The sequence below is a fragment of the Eretmochelys imbricata genome, chromosome 3 (assembly GCF_965152235.1).
Source record: "Eretmochelys imbricata isolate rEreImb1 chromosome 3, rEreImb1.hap1, whole genome shotgun sequence".
NCBI classification, from domain to species: domain Eukaryota; kingdom Metazoa; phylum Chordata; order Testudines; family Cheloniidae; genus Eretmochelys; species Eretmochelys imbricata.
Genome location: NC_135574.1, coordinates 180,443,679 through 180,463,346, shown reverse-complemented (window position 1 = coordinate 180,463,346; position 19,668 = coordinate 180,443,679). Strand labels below are relative to the sequence as shown.

Here is a 19,668-nt window from a genome sequence, read left to right as displayed (position 1 = left end):
TATGACCATGGGAATATTTTCCTCCTTCAGGACTAACCTGCCATAAAGGCAGTGTCAACCTGCTTTTAATCTGCCAAAGGCACATTCAATCGGCATTCTGCACTTGCACAACCTATTGTTGAAGTGCTCCTTGCTGCTGTCCAGGTTTCCTATGTAAGGGCTTCATGAGCCATCAGAGTAAGGGGTATGCTGGATTTTCCAGGATCACCATGGGCATTTCAACATCCCCCACTGGAATCTTCTGATCTGAAAAGAAAGTCCCTGCTTGGAGCTTTCTGTATAGGCCACTGCTCCTGAAGATGCGTGTGGCATGCACCTTCCCGGACCACCCTGTGTTCATGTTAGTGAAATGACCCTGGTGGATCCACCAGCGCCTGCAATACCATAGAGAAGTACACCTTTCTATTGATGTATTCCATCGCAAGATGGTCTGGGGCCAAAATTGGGATATGCTAGCCATCTATCACCCCACCGCACTTACTGAATCCCATTGCCACAGAGCCTGCAACTATTTCATGCACATTGCCAAGAGTCACAGTCCTTTGGAGCAGGATCCAATTAATGGCCCTGCACACTTACATTAACGCAGCCCCAGTGGTGGGCTTCCTGATTCCAAACTGATTTTCAATTGACCTGAAGCAGTCTGGAGTTGCCAGCTTCCACAGAGTGATTGCCACATGCTTCTCCATCAAGAGGGCAGCTCTCATTTTGGTGTCCATTATCCACAGTGCTGACGTGAGCTCCACACACAGTTCCAGGAAGGTGGCTTTCTTCATCCAAATGTTCTGCAGCCACTGCTCATCATCCCAGACTTGTATAACAATGCAATCCCACCACTCAGTGCTTGTTTACACTCAGTTTAAAGCAAAAGCAACAGTCCATCATGTGCAGCTGGTCAGTGAATGCCAAAAGTAATTTGGTGTTGTTTCTTTCCATGGTATACAGCAGGTCAGGTACCTCTGGTTCCTATTCAGACTGGGTGCTCATGATATACTGCATGACCATCCGCTATGTGTTCATAACAGTGAGCACAACAGTAGAAAGCAGTGCAGGATCCATCCTTTCAGAAAGAGATGGCAGGCACACAGTAAACAGTGGCAGCTGAAAAATGCTGTGAAATGCAGTTGGAAGACCATGGAATGATGGGACGGAAAAAAACTACATCATGGGACGTTGAACCCGCATCCATGATGCACTGTGATCCATTCCGCCATCCCACAACTCCGAGCTGCAGAAGGTGGTGAGTAGCACAGTGGGATAGCCACCCACAGTGCACTGCTCTCTGTCAATGTTAGAGCACCAACTCTGCTGACAGGAGTGTTGTGTGAACATGGACAAGCAATGTAATTATGCTGGGTTTTGATCATTGGTGTAACTTGTGTTGATAAAACTCTGTAGTGTAGACAAGACCTTACCCAACAACAGTCTTAAAAATCTCTGTTTTTTCCCTTTGTGCTCTGTGTTGCTTCCTGCTAACATGGCATTCTTTATGGTTTAATAGTGCATGCTTTATGTTTTAATTTTTTCTTAGTGACTATTTAGGCCACATTTCTACACTGTGATCCATGCAGGAAGACCCTTGGATCTGCCTTGCAGGGCTCTTTAAAGTACAGAAACATTCACTGTTTTCAGTGATGCTGGAATACTGAAATGTACGTCTTAATACATACATAGGTGTGTGCATCAGCAAATCACTACCATATCTTGCAGTCATTGATACTCTTGATGGTACTGTTAATAGAAAGCCTAAAGACTGAATAGCTGTTGAGAACCATTCCCAAAAGTACAGAATGATCCTGTTTCATCTGCCAATCACTTAGCATGATGATGTACACTCTGCAACCAGAAATATTTTATATATTGGGAAAGAGGAGAATCATTGTTTTCTAGAAGGAAAGGCTCTGACAAAATGGGAGACAATATAACAAGGGGTAGTTTGTTTGTTTTTATTAGGCACAACACTGTGTTCAGATTACTATAATTTCAAGTGAAATCTACAGAATTTTCTAATGACTACTACTGGAAAATGTTTTGCTCCCAATTAGTGTATTCCAGCCTTCAAAACGTGGTAGAACCGCTAAAGTGACACTTTAGGATACACAATTATCAAGTTGTCTACTAAATTAATTATCTGAAAATAATAAACATTCCAAATGCTGAACCAGGTAGTAAGACCAGGCAAATATTCTCTAATTGAGGTTTCTGTTTTGAAGCCAGGTATTGTACTTTTAGTTACACATGTTTTAGAATAAATAGGAAACATTATTTGCTTGAAGGAAATAATAGTAAGCAAAATAATCTTATGAGTACTAATGTATACAGGTCTTCTTGGGAAGAACTTCCATGGACTTTGGTGAGCCACGGGCAGAGACCACTTCCAGAATCTGGCCCGTAATAAAGAAAAGGGACTTTTTAAAAAGATATCTGCAAATTTAGGCCTCAATCTAGCAGTAAGTTCCAAGCAGGTGACACCTTTGCCTCCTCTGAGCCCTTCTGACTTAATTGGGGCACCCACATATGCACTGGGCATCTCATTAAGGCTCTAACCCCCCATCCTGAATTCTCCATTGCTGTGCTCTTTGGGTAGTCATTTACACCTGCGCAAAACCAGTGTAAAATGCTACCCTATAAAGATGTCAACATTTCATATCCATGTTGCAAAGGTGTAAATGATTTTGCCGGTTATAAGGCAGTGGAGAATCAGAGCCATGGTTTCTGTAGCTTTTTAATACTTTGTTTAATACTTCCTCTCAGGAAGGAGAGAGCTGTTTGCTCTGAGTATAAGTTGCTCCCTGGCAGGCTCTATTTTTATTCCTGTAGCTTAATAATGAAATACAGAGCTAGCTAGCAAAACTGAAAGATTAAATGAAGAACATATACTTCAAACTCACTCAAAGGAACAGCTTTAACTCATGCAGAGTCCTTAATGGATCCCAGCCTAGTGAAAGGACAGTGTAGCATAGAAGAGCTCCAGCATGTCCTTTCCCTACCTTCTAGACAAGGGTGGAGGTGACAGGTGTAGGGCCTGGAAGCAATACAGATGCACTAGCAGGGAGTTCCCCTCTAGCAGAATTGTCTGTTGGGCAGTAGCAACTGGAGAGAGCCCCTTTATGCCACCTGAGCGGTGCAAAAAAGGTTGTATCTGGGCTTAAGAATTTGGCCCAGATGACAGAATTTTTCACTAGAGAATCTTAAAGCACTTAGTCTAGCTCAAGGTCCATTTCAGAAATTGATTGCAATTGTACTTCCTTCCACTGATGACAAAAAGTAGGGACCACACTGTGAAGATTTGTGGGCAAAGTTTATAAGTAAACATGTTACTCCTATGTTTTTAACCTTAGGTGAGATAATCCCTGAACCCAGTCCTGCTTGAACTGTCTTTCCTGAAGGCAGTGCTCCTTGTCTGACTGAAAAGAGGTGCAGTCTTTAAGGTAGGACATACTCTCTTCATTTCATGTCCTGGTTTTTCTCTTTCGTCCTTGTCACTAATCTCTTCTCCTTCTCTCTCTCTGGTCTCCTCCCCAACTCATTTTCATCACTCTACTGCTTACCACCTTCCCCACACGTCCCTCCCTGCAATGTTCCTTCCAAATACTACCAATGTTAGCTGATAAAAATCTAAGGGTATGTCTACACTGCAGTTAAAAACCCACACCCGGCCCATACCAGCTGACTGGCTTTCAGGGCTTGGGCTGCAGGACTGTCTAATTGCAGTTTAAAGGTTCAGACGTGGGCTGGAACTTGGACTGTAGGACTCTCTGAGATCCTCAAAATCCCTTCTGAACTGCTGCCTAACCCTGGAGATCCCTAGGCATTTAAATTTCAACCATTATCATCCTTTAGGATCCTAAGTTTCTGCCAGCGAGTATGTGCAGAGCCAATTCATTCTGGGTGCCTACCTCATGCCTAAGCCCAATAGGCTCCTCAAACTCCTGCTAATCAACAACAGACAGTTCTGTCAAAGGGGAACTCTGGGAAGCACATCAGTCTTGCAGCCAGCCCTATACCTCCCAGCTCCACCCCCACCTTTCTGCCCTGCCTCCAGCTGGATTCAGTAGGCATGCCTAAATCTACACAAAATGGCCAAGGGAGGAGGAGGACAAGGTAACTGCTCGAACCACTGGACTATAAAGTCATTCCTAGTCTCTCTCTGGACCAATAGGTCTTTAATTATTTATACACAATGGTACAGATTCAACAGGAGAAAGTCCCTCACATGAATATCCCATAGTTCAGTGGTTAGCGCACTTCCTTGCAATGTGAGACCCATACACAAATTGTGGCTTGTCATAAATATAAAGGGAAGGGTAAACACCTTTAAAATCCCTCCTGGCCAGAGCAAAAATCCTCTCACCTGTAAAGGGTTAAGAAGCTAAAGGTAATCTTGCTGGCACCTGACCAAAATGACCAATGAGGAGACAAGATACTTTCAAAAGCTGGGAGGAGGGAGAGAAACAAAGGGTCTGTGTCTGTCTGTAGGCTGCTTTTGCCGGGGATAGACCAGGAATGGAGTCTTAGAACTTTTAGTAAGTAATCTAGCTAGGTATGTGTTAGATTATGATTTCTTTAAATGGCTGAGAAAAGAACTGTGCTGAATAGAATGACTATCCCTGTCTGTGTGTCTTTTTTGTAACTTAAGGTTTTTGCCTAGAGGGATTCTCTATGTTTTGAATCTAATTACCCTGTAAGGTATCTACCATCCTGATTTTACAGAGGCGATTCCTTTACTTCTATTAAAAGTCTTCTTGTAAGAAAACTGAATGCTTTTTCATTGTTCTAAGATCCAAGGATTTGGGTCTGTGGTCACCTATGCAAATTGGTGAGGACTTTTACCAAACCTTCCCCAGGAAGTGGGGTGCAAGGGTTGGGAGGATTTTTTTGGGGAAAGATGTGTCCAAACTACGTTTCCCAGTAAACCCAGTTAAAGTTTGGTGGTGGCAGTGGAAATTCCAAGGGCAAAGGGTAAAATTAATTTGTACCTTGGGGAAGTTTTAACCTAAGCTGGTAAAAGTAAGCTTAGGAGGTTTTCATGCAGGTCCCCACATCTGTACCCTAGAGATCAGAGTCGGGGAGGAACCTTGACATGGCTCCACATAAGGTAGATGGAGGAATTGAACTGAGGTCTTCCACATTCTTTTTCGGGTGAGTGCCTTCACCACTGGCCTAAAGGTTATAACAGCAGTAGTGATAGCATTTTGTAAAAGCATGGCTTAGGTGTTGAATCCCAAATGGAGCTAGGTTCCTCCCTCTGACCTGAGTCTAGGTGCTAAAGACCCTTTGAGGGGCAGAGGTTAGGACCCACCACTTTCTTTAGGTTTCTTATTGGCCAGCTCCCCACTTAGCATGCTGGCTTTTGTGGATCCTATTTCTAAAGCCTTTTCTCTCCCCATGAATTGTGTAGGGAGCCTAAGCATGCATCTTGGATCTGCAGATGCTACTAGGTGGCAAAGCTCCTAAAAGTTAGTTGGTGCAACGCTGAGCATTGCAACACCTAAGTCCTTTTGTCGATCTAGCTCTAAGTCCCTGATAAATTGTGATCAGTCGCAGATCCAGATCTCCTGGGGCCCTGGGCCAGAGCAAGTGGAGGGGCCCCTGGCACTGGAACCATGGCCCTTCTCCACTCCTTCCACCTGCGACCCTGCCCAGGGCCTTACTTCGTTCTGTCCCTTCCCCACAGCCCTGCCCCTGTTCCACCCACGGCCTCGCAGCCCCACTCGCTCCTCACCCCACCCCACCCGCCGGTTGTGGCACTGAGACTGGAAAAGCTCTGTGCCCTGGGGCCACAGTGGGGAGCAAGAGCTCCTTCAGCCCTGGGGCCATGGTGATGGGAGATTTTTCCAGGGGCCCCAAATTGGCTGCTGCCCCATTGGCCTGTGTGGTAATCCACCACTGATTGTGATGTGTCTAAAATCAGGCAGTGAGACTTACAGAGCTGGAAATAGAATTCTACACATAGCATGCCAGAGAAGTTACTGGTGAATGATAGAACATTAATAACTTATTTCCTTCCATAAAGGAAAAAACAACATATTACTATAAAAGAGTTGCCTCAGAGTTCCTTCTTTTCTTGGAAATGATACAAATGTTCAGGAAGTGGTTACTTCCCATGCTGAATTTACTCAGGAACACCTAATGGCTTACTGTTCACTGTATATGTAATGCATGAAGAAAGCCAAAAGTAGTCTGATCTTTCCTTGGTGCATCAAACATAGTGCAAACCTTATCTGAATTACAGAAAAAATATAGGTTTCAGAGTAGCAGCCATGTTAGTCTATATCCTCAAAAAGAAAAGGAGGACTTTTGGCACCTTAGAGACTAACAAATTTATTTGAGCATAAGCTTTCGTGAGCTACAGCTCACTTTATCAGATGTGATGAAAAAAATACTCTTTCCTTTTTAATCAGATTTTCAAGACTTTCATCAAGGAATTGCAAACTCTCTCTCTTTTGCGCTCTTTTGTGCTATTCAGCAAATGAATAGAAGTATCATTTCTTGGCTATAGTAAAACTGATTTTTAACTTTAGGAATGAAGTTTGAAGGATAAAGGTAATTGTTTTGCCCTTGTGAAACTGAACAAATAAGTCCTGCACTGGCACAGCTTTCAACTCTTTCCATCTTCTGACTGAGCATGTTACGATCACAGAAAACTGTTTAACTGATAAGTGACGATAAATGTGAATGGAAAGGTTCAAATGGAAACTCCAGTAAGTCTTGTAACACTGTATTCAGCCTTTAAACTAAAACTATGGGTCTTAGGAGTTTGGAGGCTCTGAAATGTATCATGTGTCGGGGTCTGACCTCGGGCCAAACTTCATAAAACTGTAGGTTTTAAGAGCTGCTACTATCATTCTCAATCTGCTAAAACTGTTAGAGGAAACTACTCTCTACTCCCCGAAGAAACACTTATCTGATCTGATCTCTGAGATAAAGATTTTTAAAGGAGCATACACAAAAGAATAGTATGGAGGATGTCATAGCAAATAATGGAATTATAGTGCTTCCTAAATGTTAAGAGGGTGTCTGTTACCCAGAGTTATTTCATTCCACGCTCCTTTATTTACCATATTGATAACAAAATGACCTTTGAAGTATGAAACACCGATGAATCAAGTTGGCAGTCAGCAAAAAAAGGCCTTCCTTTTTTTATATTGTAGACAACGTTGTGCCTATTTCATTCTATTCCCTCACTTCCCACCTCACATACACTTAATACAGAAGGGTCTGGGGTGAAATTCTGATCACTGTTACCTGGGTGTAAGTCCACTGAAATCACAGGAGTTACTCTATTTCGGCACATACTTCATTAATGGCATAATATGGTGCTAGTATAATCCAAACAGTCATATTATGTGCTGAAATACACCATATGCAATACTTTTGACATCAATGAGATTTCAAAGGGCATAAATAACTCAACTTTGAGCCAAATTCCGTGCTTTTATTGCTTGTAAAATAATTGGTTTTGATGAAGATTATGTAGATTAGCTACTAGGAGTCTAAAATATATATTTTTAGATTCTCTGATTCTGGCTCTTCTGACTCAGGAGAATGCCAGCTAGGTGGAGATGTATAGGCACATTCCTGTATCACAAAGTGGGTAACTAGCATGATTTAGAAATATGCAAATTTTTGTGGGTAACACATTTAAAAGAAGATAAAGACTGGACATACAGACTCTGTATGTGTCCTGAGAAGGATCATATCAGTTATGCCTTTAGTTGTAATACTTGTATCATAGTCCAATAGGAACAGTAATTCTGAAAAACATGTTTCTTTAAAAGGGTTATCCATTTCAGGGACAACACAGTGCAGAATCCACCTATCTATTTGAGAGCAATGAATAAAATTGAATAACATAATTTTTCTTTTTTCTGGAAAAATACATGATATGACATACTTGCTTAAATGATTTATGGCCTCAGACATGGTAGCCTTTTATTACGCCCCTGTCAACCCCCAGAAGACTCCAGGTAGTGGCAATTCTGAGGTATAAATTCATGAGGCCTAGCAGAGCTGGATGATTTCCAGAACTCTTTGTGGGGTTTTGTTTTGTTTTTCTGTTTAAATGTGTTTATGTTATTACAAATAAGAAGAGTTTGTCCTCTAGGACTGGGAATGACTCATTGGGATACAGGGTTTTATGGTGACATTTCAGTGAATTGAGAACATAGCCTCTTTTTCCTCTACCTTTGGGGACTAGAATATCTAGTAGTGGGAAAAGATCTTACAATTTTTTTTTTAAATCTTCTATAGCAGTGGTTCTCAAACTTTTGTACAGGTGACCCCTTTCACATAGCAAGCCTCTGAGTGTGACCCACCCCCCCCTTATAAATTAAAAACACATTTTTATACATTTAACACCATTATAAATGCTAGAGGAAAAGCGGGGTTTGGGGTGGTGGCTGAGAACTCGCAACCACCTATGTAATAACCTCGCAATCCCCGAGGGGTCCCAACCCCCAGTTTGAGAACCCCTGTTCTATAGATATGCAGAACATGTCCTGGAAGTCAAAGAAACTTGCCAATTCCCAGGTTTACTTTGAAATAATAATACCCCCTCTCTTCCCCCAAAGACTGCACCCTTTCATACTTTCTGTAATTCTCTTCTGAAGAAAAATTTTCTCACAAAGCTGCACATAGATATCACGGGCAAAATTCAATCCACATAATCCATGACAGAGAACTCCAGTGATGGAACATCCAGTAAAAGGATCAAATTCAGCTCATGATTGAAGCAGGCTCAACTCCCATTGGAATTCATGGTCTCACAGCAATGTGAAGTTACTCCAAGTTCACATCACTGTTAAGTAAAAGCCATATGGGAGGCATGGGTTGAATTTAGTCCTGGGAGTGTTGGAGATTAGGTAGATTACGTTAAATATAAATGTAGGGGTGGGATGGGGATCTTGTACTCTCACACTTGTTTTATACTAGTCTGCAGTTTTACCCTTTGGCGGTAATTATCCAAGTACTTGTATGGCAACTTTGAGATACTACCTGAGCCATTCCCAGTGGAGATATATAGCCTTACCAGTTTTCCACTAGTCCAATGAAGGTGCAAATAAGTAAAGTATTTGTAAATGTAAATACCTGAGAGGTGCTGATATATTAAAACAATGGGGGCCATTATCCCCCATTCCCTGCTTTGTCTGAGGAGTGTTCAGTGACTGCCCAGATGGATGAGATAAAAATGGCTTTTTGCCAGTCTTGGATTCCCCTGATATGAGGCTTGCCTCACCATAAATAGGCTATTCTAATCTATGACCAGCTGCCAGGAGACACAGCAGCCAAAGATCGTTAGGTTGTGAGGACATGCACCTATGGTGGGGCCCAAAGATTGCTAGGGTGGCCTCACTCTAACTGGAGATTCCTTCCATGTAGGAGAAACATGAGGGCTCCACCTTCACTGGATTGCCAGATGCACTGGCTGGCTGTCACAAGAAGCCAGAGCAGATCAGAGAATTGGGTCTAGGTATTTCTGCTTCTTATGGACAAAATCCTGGAGAAAGGAAGAGGCAACACCTATAGAAGACTTTCTGTAAAATTCACCAGTGACACAGGCAGTGCTGTAAATTAAATGTCAAATACATGATGATCAGAAAACTGGTATAAATGAGTGTCAATGGCAAAGTAGTATAAAATATAACCCTGATTCTTCTCTTACTTATAGTGGTGTAAATCAAGTGCAACTGAACTGAAATCAAGGTAGTTACATCAGCATAAAGCTGGCTGTGGTGGGAGAAGGATCAATAACAGGGCTGATACTCCACACTTTTCCACCGTTTTCCCCATCATGTAACTCTGTTGTCTTTAATGGAAAAAATGAACTCAAAAAGAGTTAGGCCCCATCTCTCTCTCTCGCTTTTCCCAATCTGTAGAAAAAATATTTTGGTCATTTTTAGTGAGTGCGGAGAACCTAGAGGGAAACATACGTCAAATGTGTGAGTTTTGCTTTTACTTCTGAAGGGAGTGAAGTTAGAAATTCTGAATGTAGTGAGTTCCATAGTCCTGGTGAAGCTCCTGCAACAGTTCTGTCTTCTGCGCCCATTAGCCTGCCTTGATTATGACACCATGTCTTTGTTCCAGAGGAATAAAGCTGTTGAGGGGATCATGGCAGTGGAAACAGAAGACATCAAAATATGACCTCAAATCGTTAGGGCTGATGTTGAGGTGGAAGGCTTTGATGTGAGAAGTGAGACCTTATTACTACACTCAGCACAATGAGGTATTTTAAAGGGAACTAATTTGTTGCCAGTAAAAAATAAAACAAAAACAGACAACCCCACCCCTTATCTACTGTTTTGTCTTTGGCGACTTAGCGTGCTAGCTCCATTCATCTCAAAAGTCAGTGCAGTACAGTTACAGAGTATGTTATAAATGTTGCACGCACCTATTTTTGTTTGAAATAATCTGACCCTATCCACACTATTTAAATATCTTTTTCTAATTTTGTTTAAGATCCATTCTCCATGTAAGTATGTACTTACAGAGCCTGGGCCCACATTCTGATTTCAGTTACACCAGTGTAAATTTAGGTTGGGATTTGCAAAATCACTCAACATGGCCTGCCTCTTTTGCCAGGGAAGACAATGGGACTTTTACCATTGATTTTAATGGCATCAGAATTAGGCCAGTCCTGAGCATTTTTAAAAATCCCACCCCTACAGCAACTACCTTGGCCCTAGTTCTCTTTTCAGTTCACCGGTGTAACTCCACTGAGCTGGATTCTGATCTCGTTAACATCAAAGTGAATTGAGTTTCACCAGTGTAAGTGAGATCAAAAATAAATCCACTGACTTCAGATGAGTTACATCTGGTTTACACTAGTGTAATTGAAATCCAAATATGACCTCACATCTGTTGGCTTCAGTTCATCTTGCTGCTTTTGTATACCCAATGGGCTAGATTTAATCCTACTGCTATTCTATTGAAGAGATTGGAGTTACACGAAGAATCCATTTGGCTCAATGTTTGTGTCAAATGCTGGAAGAAGAGGTAAAGTAAGTATGAAAAGCATATGCCAACCCTAGGGTTGCTATTTTGTATCTGATGTACCTTCCAACTCTTGTTAAATCACATAAATCTACATAAATTACAAAAGCAAATTATGTAAAGGTGTATAAAAACCCTAGCTTTGCTGCTTTAAAATTCTTCTTTGTTGCCTAACTGCACAGAAAGGTTTTCATGCTCTCCACCCTGATAGTTTTTCTCTTTCCTGATTTCACTAAATCCCAATCTACTTTTTGGCCTGTAACTGAAAGAGCTTTGATGTGGTTTTGAGGCATTGTTTGCTTGGCCTGCTTAACTCACTCTGAAATGTTTGTTCTTTGTTCATTCAAGAAGCTTAAATCTTGAATACATCCAACTTTTTTCTGAAATGTTTTCTAGATCACACCCATAACTATCTTTTTTTCCAAATAAAACAATTTAGAAATACCTGTCATTGTTTCACTATAGTCTCTCCATAACTGTGAATCTCTCTCAATGGAAACTGATATTTTGCTGGTACTTCCCATGGAGGAACAAATTAAGGCTTTGTTCCACTTTGGCATGCATATGGAACGCACATATTTTCAGATGTTTTACATTAAGTTCCTTATTTTTTATTTATTTTTTTTAAGTTCAGTAATGTTAAATATTTTTAAGAGAATTAACTTAGAACAGTTTTAAAACTTCCATGATGTTTAGGTCCTATTTATGTTTAAGTCTGTCAAAATAGTTGTGTCCTGTTACATGTTTAAGAACTTTGAGAAATTTTAAAACTTCAGTGATTTATTCTTCCTTGTAAATAGAGACAATCATGAAGTTCAGTAGTTGAGCGTACATTACAGTTTTCCTATCATATCACTTTACAAAACTTTTAATTGTTTACATTCTCAAACATTGAAAATCCCATTCTGTATGAAATTCTTAAAGTAATGCATCTTCACTGAGTCCAGTAAAGTTTAACAATAGTTTATCTTTCAACACACTTGGACAAGATAGTGTCGCTAGCAGATTTAAAAAGTAGGCTTTCCAAGACCTAGAGAAGGCTAACAATATCTTGGCAGTAAGAGGCCAAAATTTCTCTCTGTCTCTTTTGGAGACAAAGGAAAAACTTAGAGAAGCACACCCAGAGTGAAATCTTAGCTGAATTGAATGGCAAAACCCACATTTACTTCACTGGGGCCAGGATTTCACACCCAAGTATGCTGAATCTCATTAAAGGAAATGCAGGATAACCACACAGGACAATATTCTAATACCCTTAATCATATTGGGTAGGAACTTACTCTACCAGTGAACCTCTGTCCCCACTAAAGCCAAACAGAGTTTTACTATTGACTTCAACTGAACCAAGATTTCACCAACTGATTTCAGTGGAGGTAACTGTGCAGTAAAATACTATTCAGCAGGAATAAAAATGTCAATTTACCAATAGCAATTAATAGAATTCAGTAAACCATACAATACTGACATTTATTTGAGGACTTTTTTGAAGTATTTAAATTCTCCATGGGCTTTTTGCCCTCATGATTATTATACTGTATTCTCCAGTTAGCCTGAAATGATGGCCAAATTTTGCACTGACATACACCCAACAGAATCCTATTTACGTTATACGGGTTGTGTATGGTATTGTTCAATGCAGAATTTAGACGACAATATTTAGGAAGTAGACACAAACAGATGCTCTGAAGTCTTTTCTCTGCATTTACATGCATTGTGCCAACCACATCAAAAAGCTGTAATCTAATAAAGTGTCAGCGGCACTATTAGGCTTTGTAGAAACAGCTATTGCTTAGCTAGACATCATATATTAGTTTCTAATGGACTTGAATGACTAATATATAAGGCCGTCAAGCAATTTAAAAATTAACATGATTAAATGTGTGATTAAAAAATTAATCGTGATTAATCGCACTTTAATCGTGCTGTTAAACAATAATAGAATACGATTTATACAAATATTTTGGATGTTTTCCACATTTTCAAATATATTGATTTCAGTTACAACACAAAATACAAAGTGTACAGTTCTCACTTTTATATTTATTTTTATTATAAATATTTGCACTGTAAAGATAAAATAAATAGTATCTTTCAATTCACTTAATACAAGTACTGCACTGCAATCTCTTTATCATGAAAGTTGAATTTACAAATGTAGAATTATGTACAAAAATAACTGTGTTCAAAAATAAAACAATGTAAAACTTTAAAGACTACAAGTTCACTCATTCCTACTTTGTGTTCAGCTAATCACTCAAATAAATTTGTTTACATTTTCAGGAGATAATGCTGCTCATTTCTTGTTTACAATATCACCTGAAAGTAAGAACAGGTGTTCGCATTGCATTGTTATAGCCGGCGTTGCAAGATATTTATCTGCCAGATACACTAAAGATTCATGTGAACCTTCATGCTTCAACCACCATTCCAGAGGACATGCGTCAATGCTGATGATGGGTTCTGTTCGAAAACCATCCAAAGCAGTGCAGAGCAACACATGTTCATTTTCATCCTCTGAGTCAGATGCCACCAGCAGAAAGTTGATTTTCTTTTTTGATGGTTTGGGTTCTGTACTTTCTGCATTGGAGAGTTGCTGTTTTAAGACGTCTGAAAGCATGATCCACATTCCGATCAGATTGTGGAAGGCACTTCAGATTCTTAAATCTTAGGTAGGGTGCTGTAGCTATCTTTAGAAATCTCACATTGGTACCTTCTTTGTGTTTTGTCAAATCTGCTGTGAAAGTGTTCTTAAAATAAACAACATGCTGAGTCATCATCCGTGACTGCTACAATATGAAATATATGGCAGAATGCAGGTAAAACACAGAGTAGAAGACATACAATTCTCTCTGCAAGGGGTTCAGTCAAAAATTAAATTTACACATTATTTTAATGAGTGTCATCAGCACGGAAGCATGTTCTCTGGAATGGTGGCCAAAGCATGAATGTTTAGCACGGTGGTCTCCAACCTTTTTACAGTCAAGGTCACTTTTTGAACTTAAGGGAAACACAGGATCTACCCTGCCCCTTCCCCAAGGCCCCACCCCTTCCCCAAATCCCCGCCCTGCTCACTCCACCCCCCCCCCCCGCTCTCTCCCACCCACACTCACTTTCACAGAGCTGGGGTAGGGGTCTGGGGTTTAGGAGGGGGTGCGGGCTCTGGGCTGGGACCAAGGGGTTTGCAGTGTGGGACGGGGTTCTGGGCTGAGCTTTGGGATGGAGCTTGGGGTGCAGGAGGGAGTATGGGGTGCTGGCTCTGGGAGGGGGCTCAGTGCTAGGGGTTGGGGTGCAGCCTCCCACCAGGCAGCACTTACCTCTGACAGTTCCCGGTTGGTGGCATAGTGTGGCCTACCCTGCCTACCCTGGCTCCATGCAGATCCCAGAAGGGGCCAACGTGTCCCTGTGGCCCCTTGGGGGTGGCATGTGGCTCCACACACTGCCCCTCTCTGCAAGCACCACCCCTGAAGCTTCCATTGGCCACAGCTCCCCATTCCTGGCCAATTGGAGCTGTGGGGGCAGGGCTTCTCGGCAGGAGCAGTGAGCAGAGGGAGACCCCTGGCCCCCTCCCACTCCTGGGGCTGCATTGGCCACTTCTGGGAGTGGCGTGGGGCTGGGGCAGGCAGAGAGCATGCCTTAGCAGCAGCCACATTGCACCACCAGAGATCAGTTGGTGACCGCTGGTTTAGCAGATCTGGCATGTAAATATCTTGCAATGCTGGCTACAAAAGTGCCATGCAAACATCTGTTCTCACTTTCAGGTGACATTGTAAATAAGAAGTGGTCAGCATTATCTCCCATAAATGTTTCTCTTGGTGATTGGCTGAACAAGAAGTAGGACTGAGTGGACTTGTAGGCTCTAAAGCAGTGGTCACCAACCGGTTGATCAGTGGTACAGTGTGGCTGCTGCTAAGGGAAGCTCCCTGCCTGACTCGGCCCCACACTGCTCCTGGAAGTGGCCAGCATGGCCCCGCAGCCCAGGGAGGGGGGATTTCCCTCTGCGCACTGCTCCTGCCTGCAAGCACCACCCCCGCAGTTTCCATTGTCCGGGAACGGGAAGCTGTGGCCAATGGGAGCGGGGACGGTGCTTGCAGAGAGGGGCAGCACGCGGAGCCACGTGCCCACCCAGGAGCTGCAGGGGCACGTTGGCCCCTTCCAGGAGTAGCGTGGGGCCAGGGTAGGCAGGTAGCCTCCCTTAGCGGCAGCCACGCTGTACCGCCAACAGGGAGCTGCTGGAGGTAAGTGCTGCCCAGTGGGAAGCTGCACGCACAACTCCCAGCCCTGAGCCCCCTCCTGAAGCCAGCACCCCATGCCTCCTCCTGCACTTTCACAATAAAGAGATTGCACTATGGTACTTGTACAAGGTGAATTAAAAATACCATTTCTTTTGTTTATCATTTTATAGTGCAAATATTTGTAATAAAAATAATATGAAGTGAGTACTGTACACTTCGCATTCTGGGTTGTAATAGAAATCAATATATCTGAAAATGTAGAAAAACATCCAAAATATTTAATACATTTCAATTGGTATTCTATTGTTTAACAGTGTGATTAAAACTGTGATTAATCACATGAGTTAACTGCGATGAATCGACAGCCGTACTAATATACATGATTTAAAGCTGTATTAAACCCATAATCCAATAGAACAGGAGCAGGAACATAGTATTTTAGTCTAAATAAAATACACAGTCAAGAGTAGAATATTTATATAAAACAAATTATAGATAAGAAATCCATATTATAGGTTATGAGAATAGTAATATTAATATAGGTCACAGAAGTAATTTATTTTGTTGTGGTAACTACATTGTAAATACCACTTTGTGGCTCCTTTCAATAACTAAAAGTTATGACCATTTCATTCCTTGTGAAAAATGAAACATTAATTTATGTTCACAGGCAAAATAGCTTGTAGGAATACACAAAATAAGCCTTGATCAACTATGTATGCAGGAAGTCTCACCGAAAGAAGATAAGACAAAATTTCAGGAAAAAAATGATAAAATAAACAATATAGACAAGTGGGCTCCAACCTTTTTAATTCCAAGAACACTTTTTGAATTTAAGGGCATCCCAGGATCTATCCCGCCCCTTTCCCGATGCCGCACACCTTCCCCAAAGCCCCGCCCCACTCACTCCATCCCTCCCTCTCTCGTCGCTCACTCTCCTGCACCCTCATTCACTGGGGTAGGGGTTTGGGGTTTGGGAAGAGGTGCTGACTTTGGATTGGGGCTGAGGGGTTTGCAGTGTGGGAGGGGGCTCTAGGATGAGCCGGGGCAGGGGTTGGGGTGCAGGAGGGGGTAAAGGGTGCAAGCTCTGGGAGGGAGTTTGGGTGCAGGAGGGGGCTCTGGGCTGGGGCAGAGTGTTGGGGTGCAGGAGAGGGTACAGGGTGCTGGCTCTGGGAGGGTGCTCAGGGCTGGGGGTTGGGGTGCGGCCTCCCACTGGGCAACACTTACCTCTGGCAGCTCCTGGTCAGTATGCAGCATGGCTGCTCCTCCCTGCCGACCCTGGACCCACGCCACTCCCAGAAGAGACTAACGCACCCCTGTGGCCCCTGGGGGTGGGGTGGGGGGCACATGGCTCTGTGCACTGCCCCTCTCTGCAAGCACCGTGCCCACAGCTCCCATTGGCCACAGCTTCCCATTGCCAGCCAATGGGAGCTCCAGGGGAGCAGTGAAAGGAGCAGTGAAAGGAGGGAAAGGAGGGAGCAGTGAAAGGAAGGAGACCCCTGCCCCCCTCCCCACCCCTGGGGCCATGCTGACTGTTTCCAGCAGCAGCGTGGGGTTTGGGCAGGCATGGAGACTGCCTTACTGGCAGCCAAGCTGCACCACCAGAGATCGCAATCGACTGGGAGATATCGATTGACCAGGTGGTGACCACTGATCTAGACTATATTAGGATTTATCACCAAAAACTGGAAATATTTTATATTTCAAACCTAGTTGACATCTTATCTTATTTATATTAGTGTAAACCATATAATAATTCAGTTAGATACATTTTAAATGTACAAACACTTGTATACACTTTGGTTAGTCACAATGTATGAAATCCTAAAAAGAGCTGAGTGAACATCTGCAATGCTCATTAAAGTAAATAAGCCAACACCAACTCTCTTCAATACCAGTTGCAAGTTCTCAGCTCCTGCTAGGTTTTGACACAGCATTTACACACACACACACACAAAAAAAGTAAGAAAGAAAAAAAAGGAGGTTTATATTTCCTCAAAGTTACTAGATTAAATGGCCCTTGATCTGTATGCAGTTCCTGGTGGTGTCAACCAGCTGTGTAAATGGATCAAGATATGTGGCCTTGAGTACTGACATTTATCTAAATGCAATGACCTGCATCAAAGTTCTCCTTCTTTCTCTGAAGGGCAGTGACTGCTTTGAGAATATTTATAATTTTGCAAAGAATACTGGTGGAGACTTTCAAAGCTGAGTAGGAGACTTACTCACACTTTTCCAATTAATTTCAATGGGAGGTCTGTCACTAAATAACCTAGTCTGCTTTAAAAATCTTAACCACTGTGTTTTAATTGTTTAAAATCCATTTCAGGTCTGATCTTGCAGTCCCCTCTTGGGAGTTATGCTTATATAGGAGAGCAAAATTTGGGCCATCATCTCAGACATTACTTGGTCAGTGGAAACACTTGGAAATATTTATTTCTTCTTTTAAGGTGTTAATTTCAAACTATTTTGATTTTTGTTTGCCCAGACCCATATGATAAAACTAACTGAGTGTCTACAAGAAACACAAGTTAAGGTCCTAAAATGGTGGCTAAGTAGGCCTGAGCTTCCTCAATCAGGTACTTTTGAGTGAATATCTTTGCATAGTTTGTAAAAGATATATTTTGGTTTGCATTTCCAATTGACCTTTAAAGCAGAATATTTAATTAAAATATGAGAGGGCTGGGTCTTGATGTTAGCACAAAGAAGTCTGCAATCATTGCCAGTAGCTATCACTAAAGTCAATACAAATTATAATGGGAGAGTTAAATAGGGCCAAAGGAATTTCCCAATGAAAAGCTCCATCAGATTATTAGGATGAAGTTTGTTATATTGTAAAGTGTTTTGTCATAGCAGTTTTAAACATTTGATGTTTCAAGGCCCAAACTTCAACTTGTGTAAATTAGTGTAGCTTCAACAAAAGTCAATTGAACTATGCCAATTTACCTCATCTGGCCCAATGTATACAGCTACTTACTCACTTCTGTATCTTATGAATGTTTAAACATGCCTACTTCTCTTTTCTTGCATTTTTACATACTATACTATATTTGGAGAACAAATGTTGGTGAAACTATCAAAACACAGATCAGTATCAATATTCCCACATAAACAGAAAAAATATAATAAAAGACCAAAATGTCAAAAGAATAGCACAGTCAAGCAAATAATTACTAGGTTTGATGGTTCTGATATTTTAGTTGTATCATAGTGCACACCATTAGATATTAAATCTAGCTATTCTCCACGCAACTTTTAACTTTATATTTTTTGTAAATATAATTTTAAAAAAATAATAGATAATTTGCCTAAATAGGTACAATAACAATTTTTTTTTCAGAAATCATCCATTATGATTTGCTAAATGTTCTACTGTCTGTATTAGCATGTCAGTTATTATTTAAATGCATAATATATACATAAATAGATATATATCACAACATTATGCTGTTTGTTGCATGATGCATGCTGTGTGCAGGATAGTCTATGGAATGATTTTCGTAAAAATATGTTTCAAAGACCACATAAAACGCTCCAGTATTGTAAAACATGTATTGTGATATAGATGATGCCCAAGACAGCTACCATTTGCTGATCAAGGAAGCTAGAGTTACAAGGTAATTAGTACAAACTATAATGCAAAGTATTAAGAACAGTTTCTTCTTCCATTGGTTTGAAACATTTCCTAAAACAAGATTCAAAGCTCCAGAACACATATAACCCTTTAAATATTGTGCCCTGGGTATAATCAGATGCACACTCTTTTAAAGCGGGCTGATGTGAAGAACTATAATGCACACCATAGAACTACTGGTGCTAGAATTACAGTTTTGTGTTACACGTACACTCTTTGTTCCAAGGCACGCAAAGTGCGAACACATTCAACATGCTTCTGTGTTGTCTAGTTTGTACTGTAAAATACAACCAGAAAGCCAAAGCATAGGACACATACCAGGAACAGGCACTTCCTGACACATGCTCACCAAAAAGAGTAAAACTATATTATAATGATCAATAAGAAAAAATTTAGTGGCATTTAGTATGTGCAGGCTAATTTCTCAACTTAAATAAAAAAATACATACTCGATGGTCTGAACTAGTACACCGGGAGCAGAAGTTGGTATTTCTTCAGAACATTAAAATTCTTGATGTTATTGCATATGTTCTACATCAGACTTACCAAGTGACGCAATGAAGTACAGTATACCTGGCTTGATCTGTTCTCATACCAAGAAAAAGAAGGGGGAAGAAAATCCAAGAATAAAACCGTACTTTGCTTTGTTGTCTGCTCCTCCTCATCTCTCCATGTCCCATTCTCACTTCAGGCATGTCAAAGCTAATATTTATAAGAAAAATCTTACAGATAAACAGGTGACCAGCTCATAGCAGGGACTTCTTGAAGTCAGTGCTATTCATGCTTAGACTTACATCAAGGTATGGATTG

The 19,668-nt window shown here is 41.3% G+C and overlaps 1 protein-coding gene across 23 annotated transcripts in view; it reads right to left on the bottom strand.

The window, feature by feature from the left end:
* NRXN1 (neurexin 1) overlaps positions 1-19,668 on the bottom strand; it is a 1,233,750-nt gene that overhangs the window by 1,103,531 nt on the left and 110,551 nt on the right. For 4 of the 23 annotated variants that reach the window (XM_077811984.1, XM_077811986.1, XM_077812000.1 and 1 more), the window contains exon 4: positions 5,888-5,904. The exons of 18 other annotated variants lie outside the window; for them this stretch is intronic. In XM_077811984.1, coding sequence (XP_077668110.1) covers positions 5,888-5,904 — 17 coding nt within the window. The remainder of the gene's footprint in view (positions 1-5,887; positions 5,905-19,668) is intronic. One more of the 23 variants, XM_077811987.1, reaches the window with a different exon arrangement.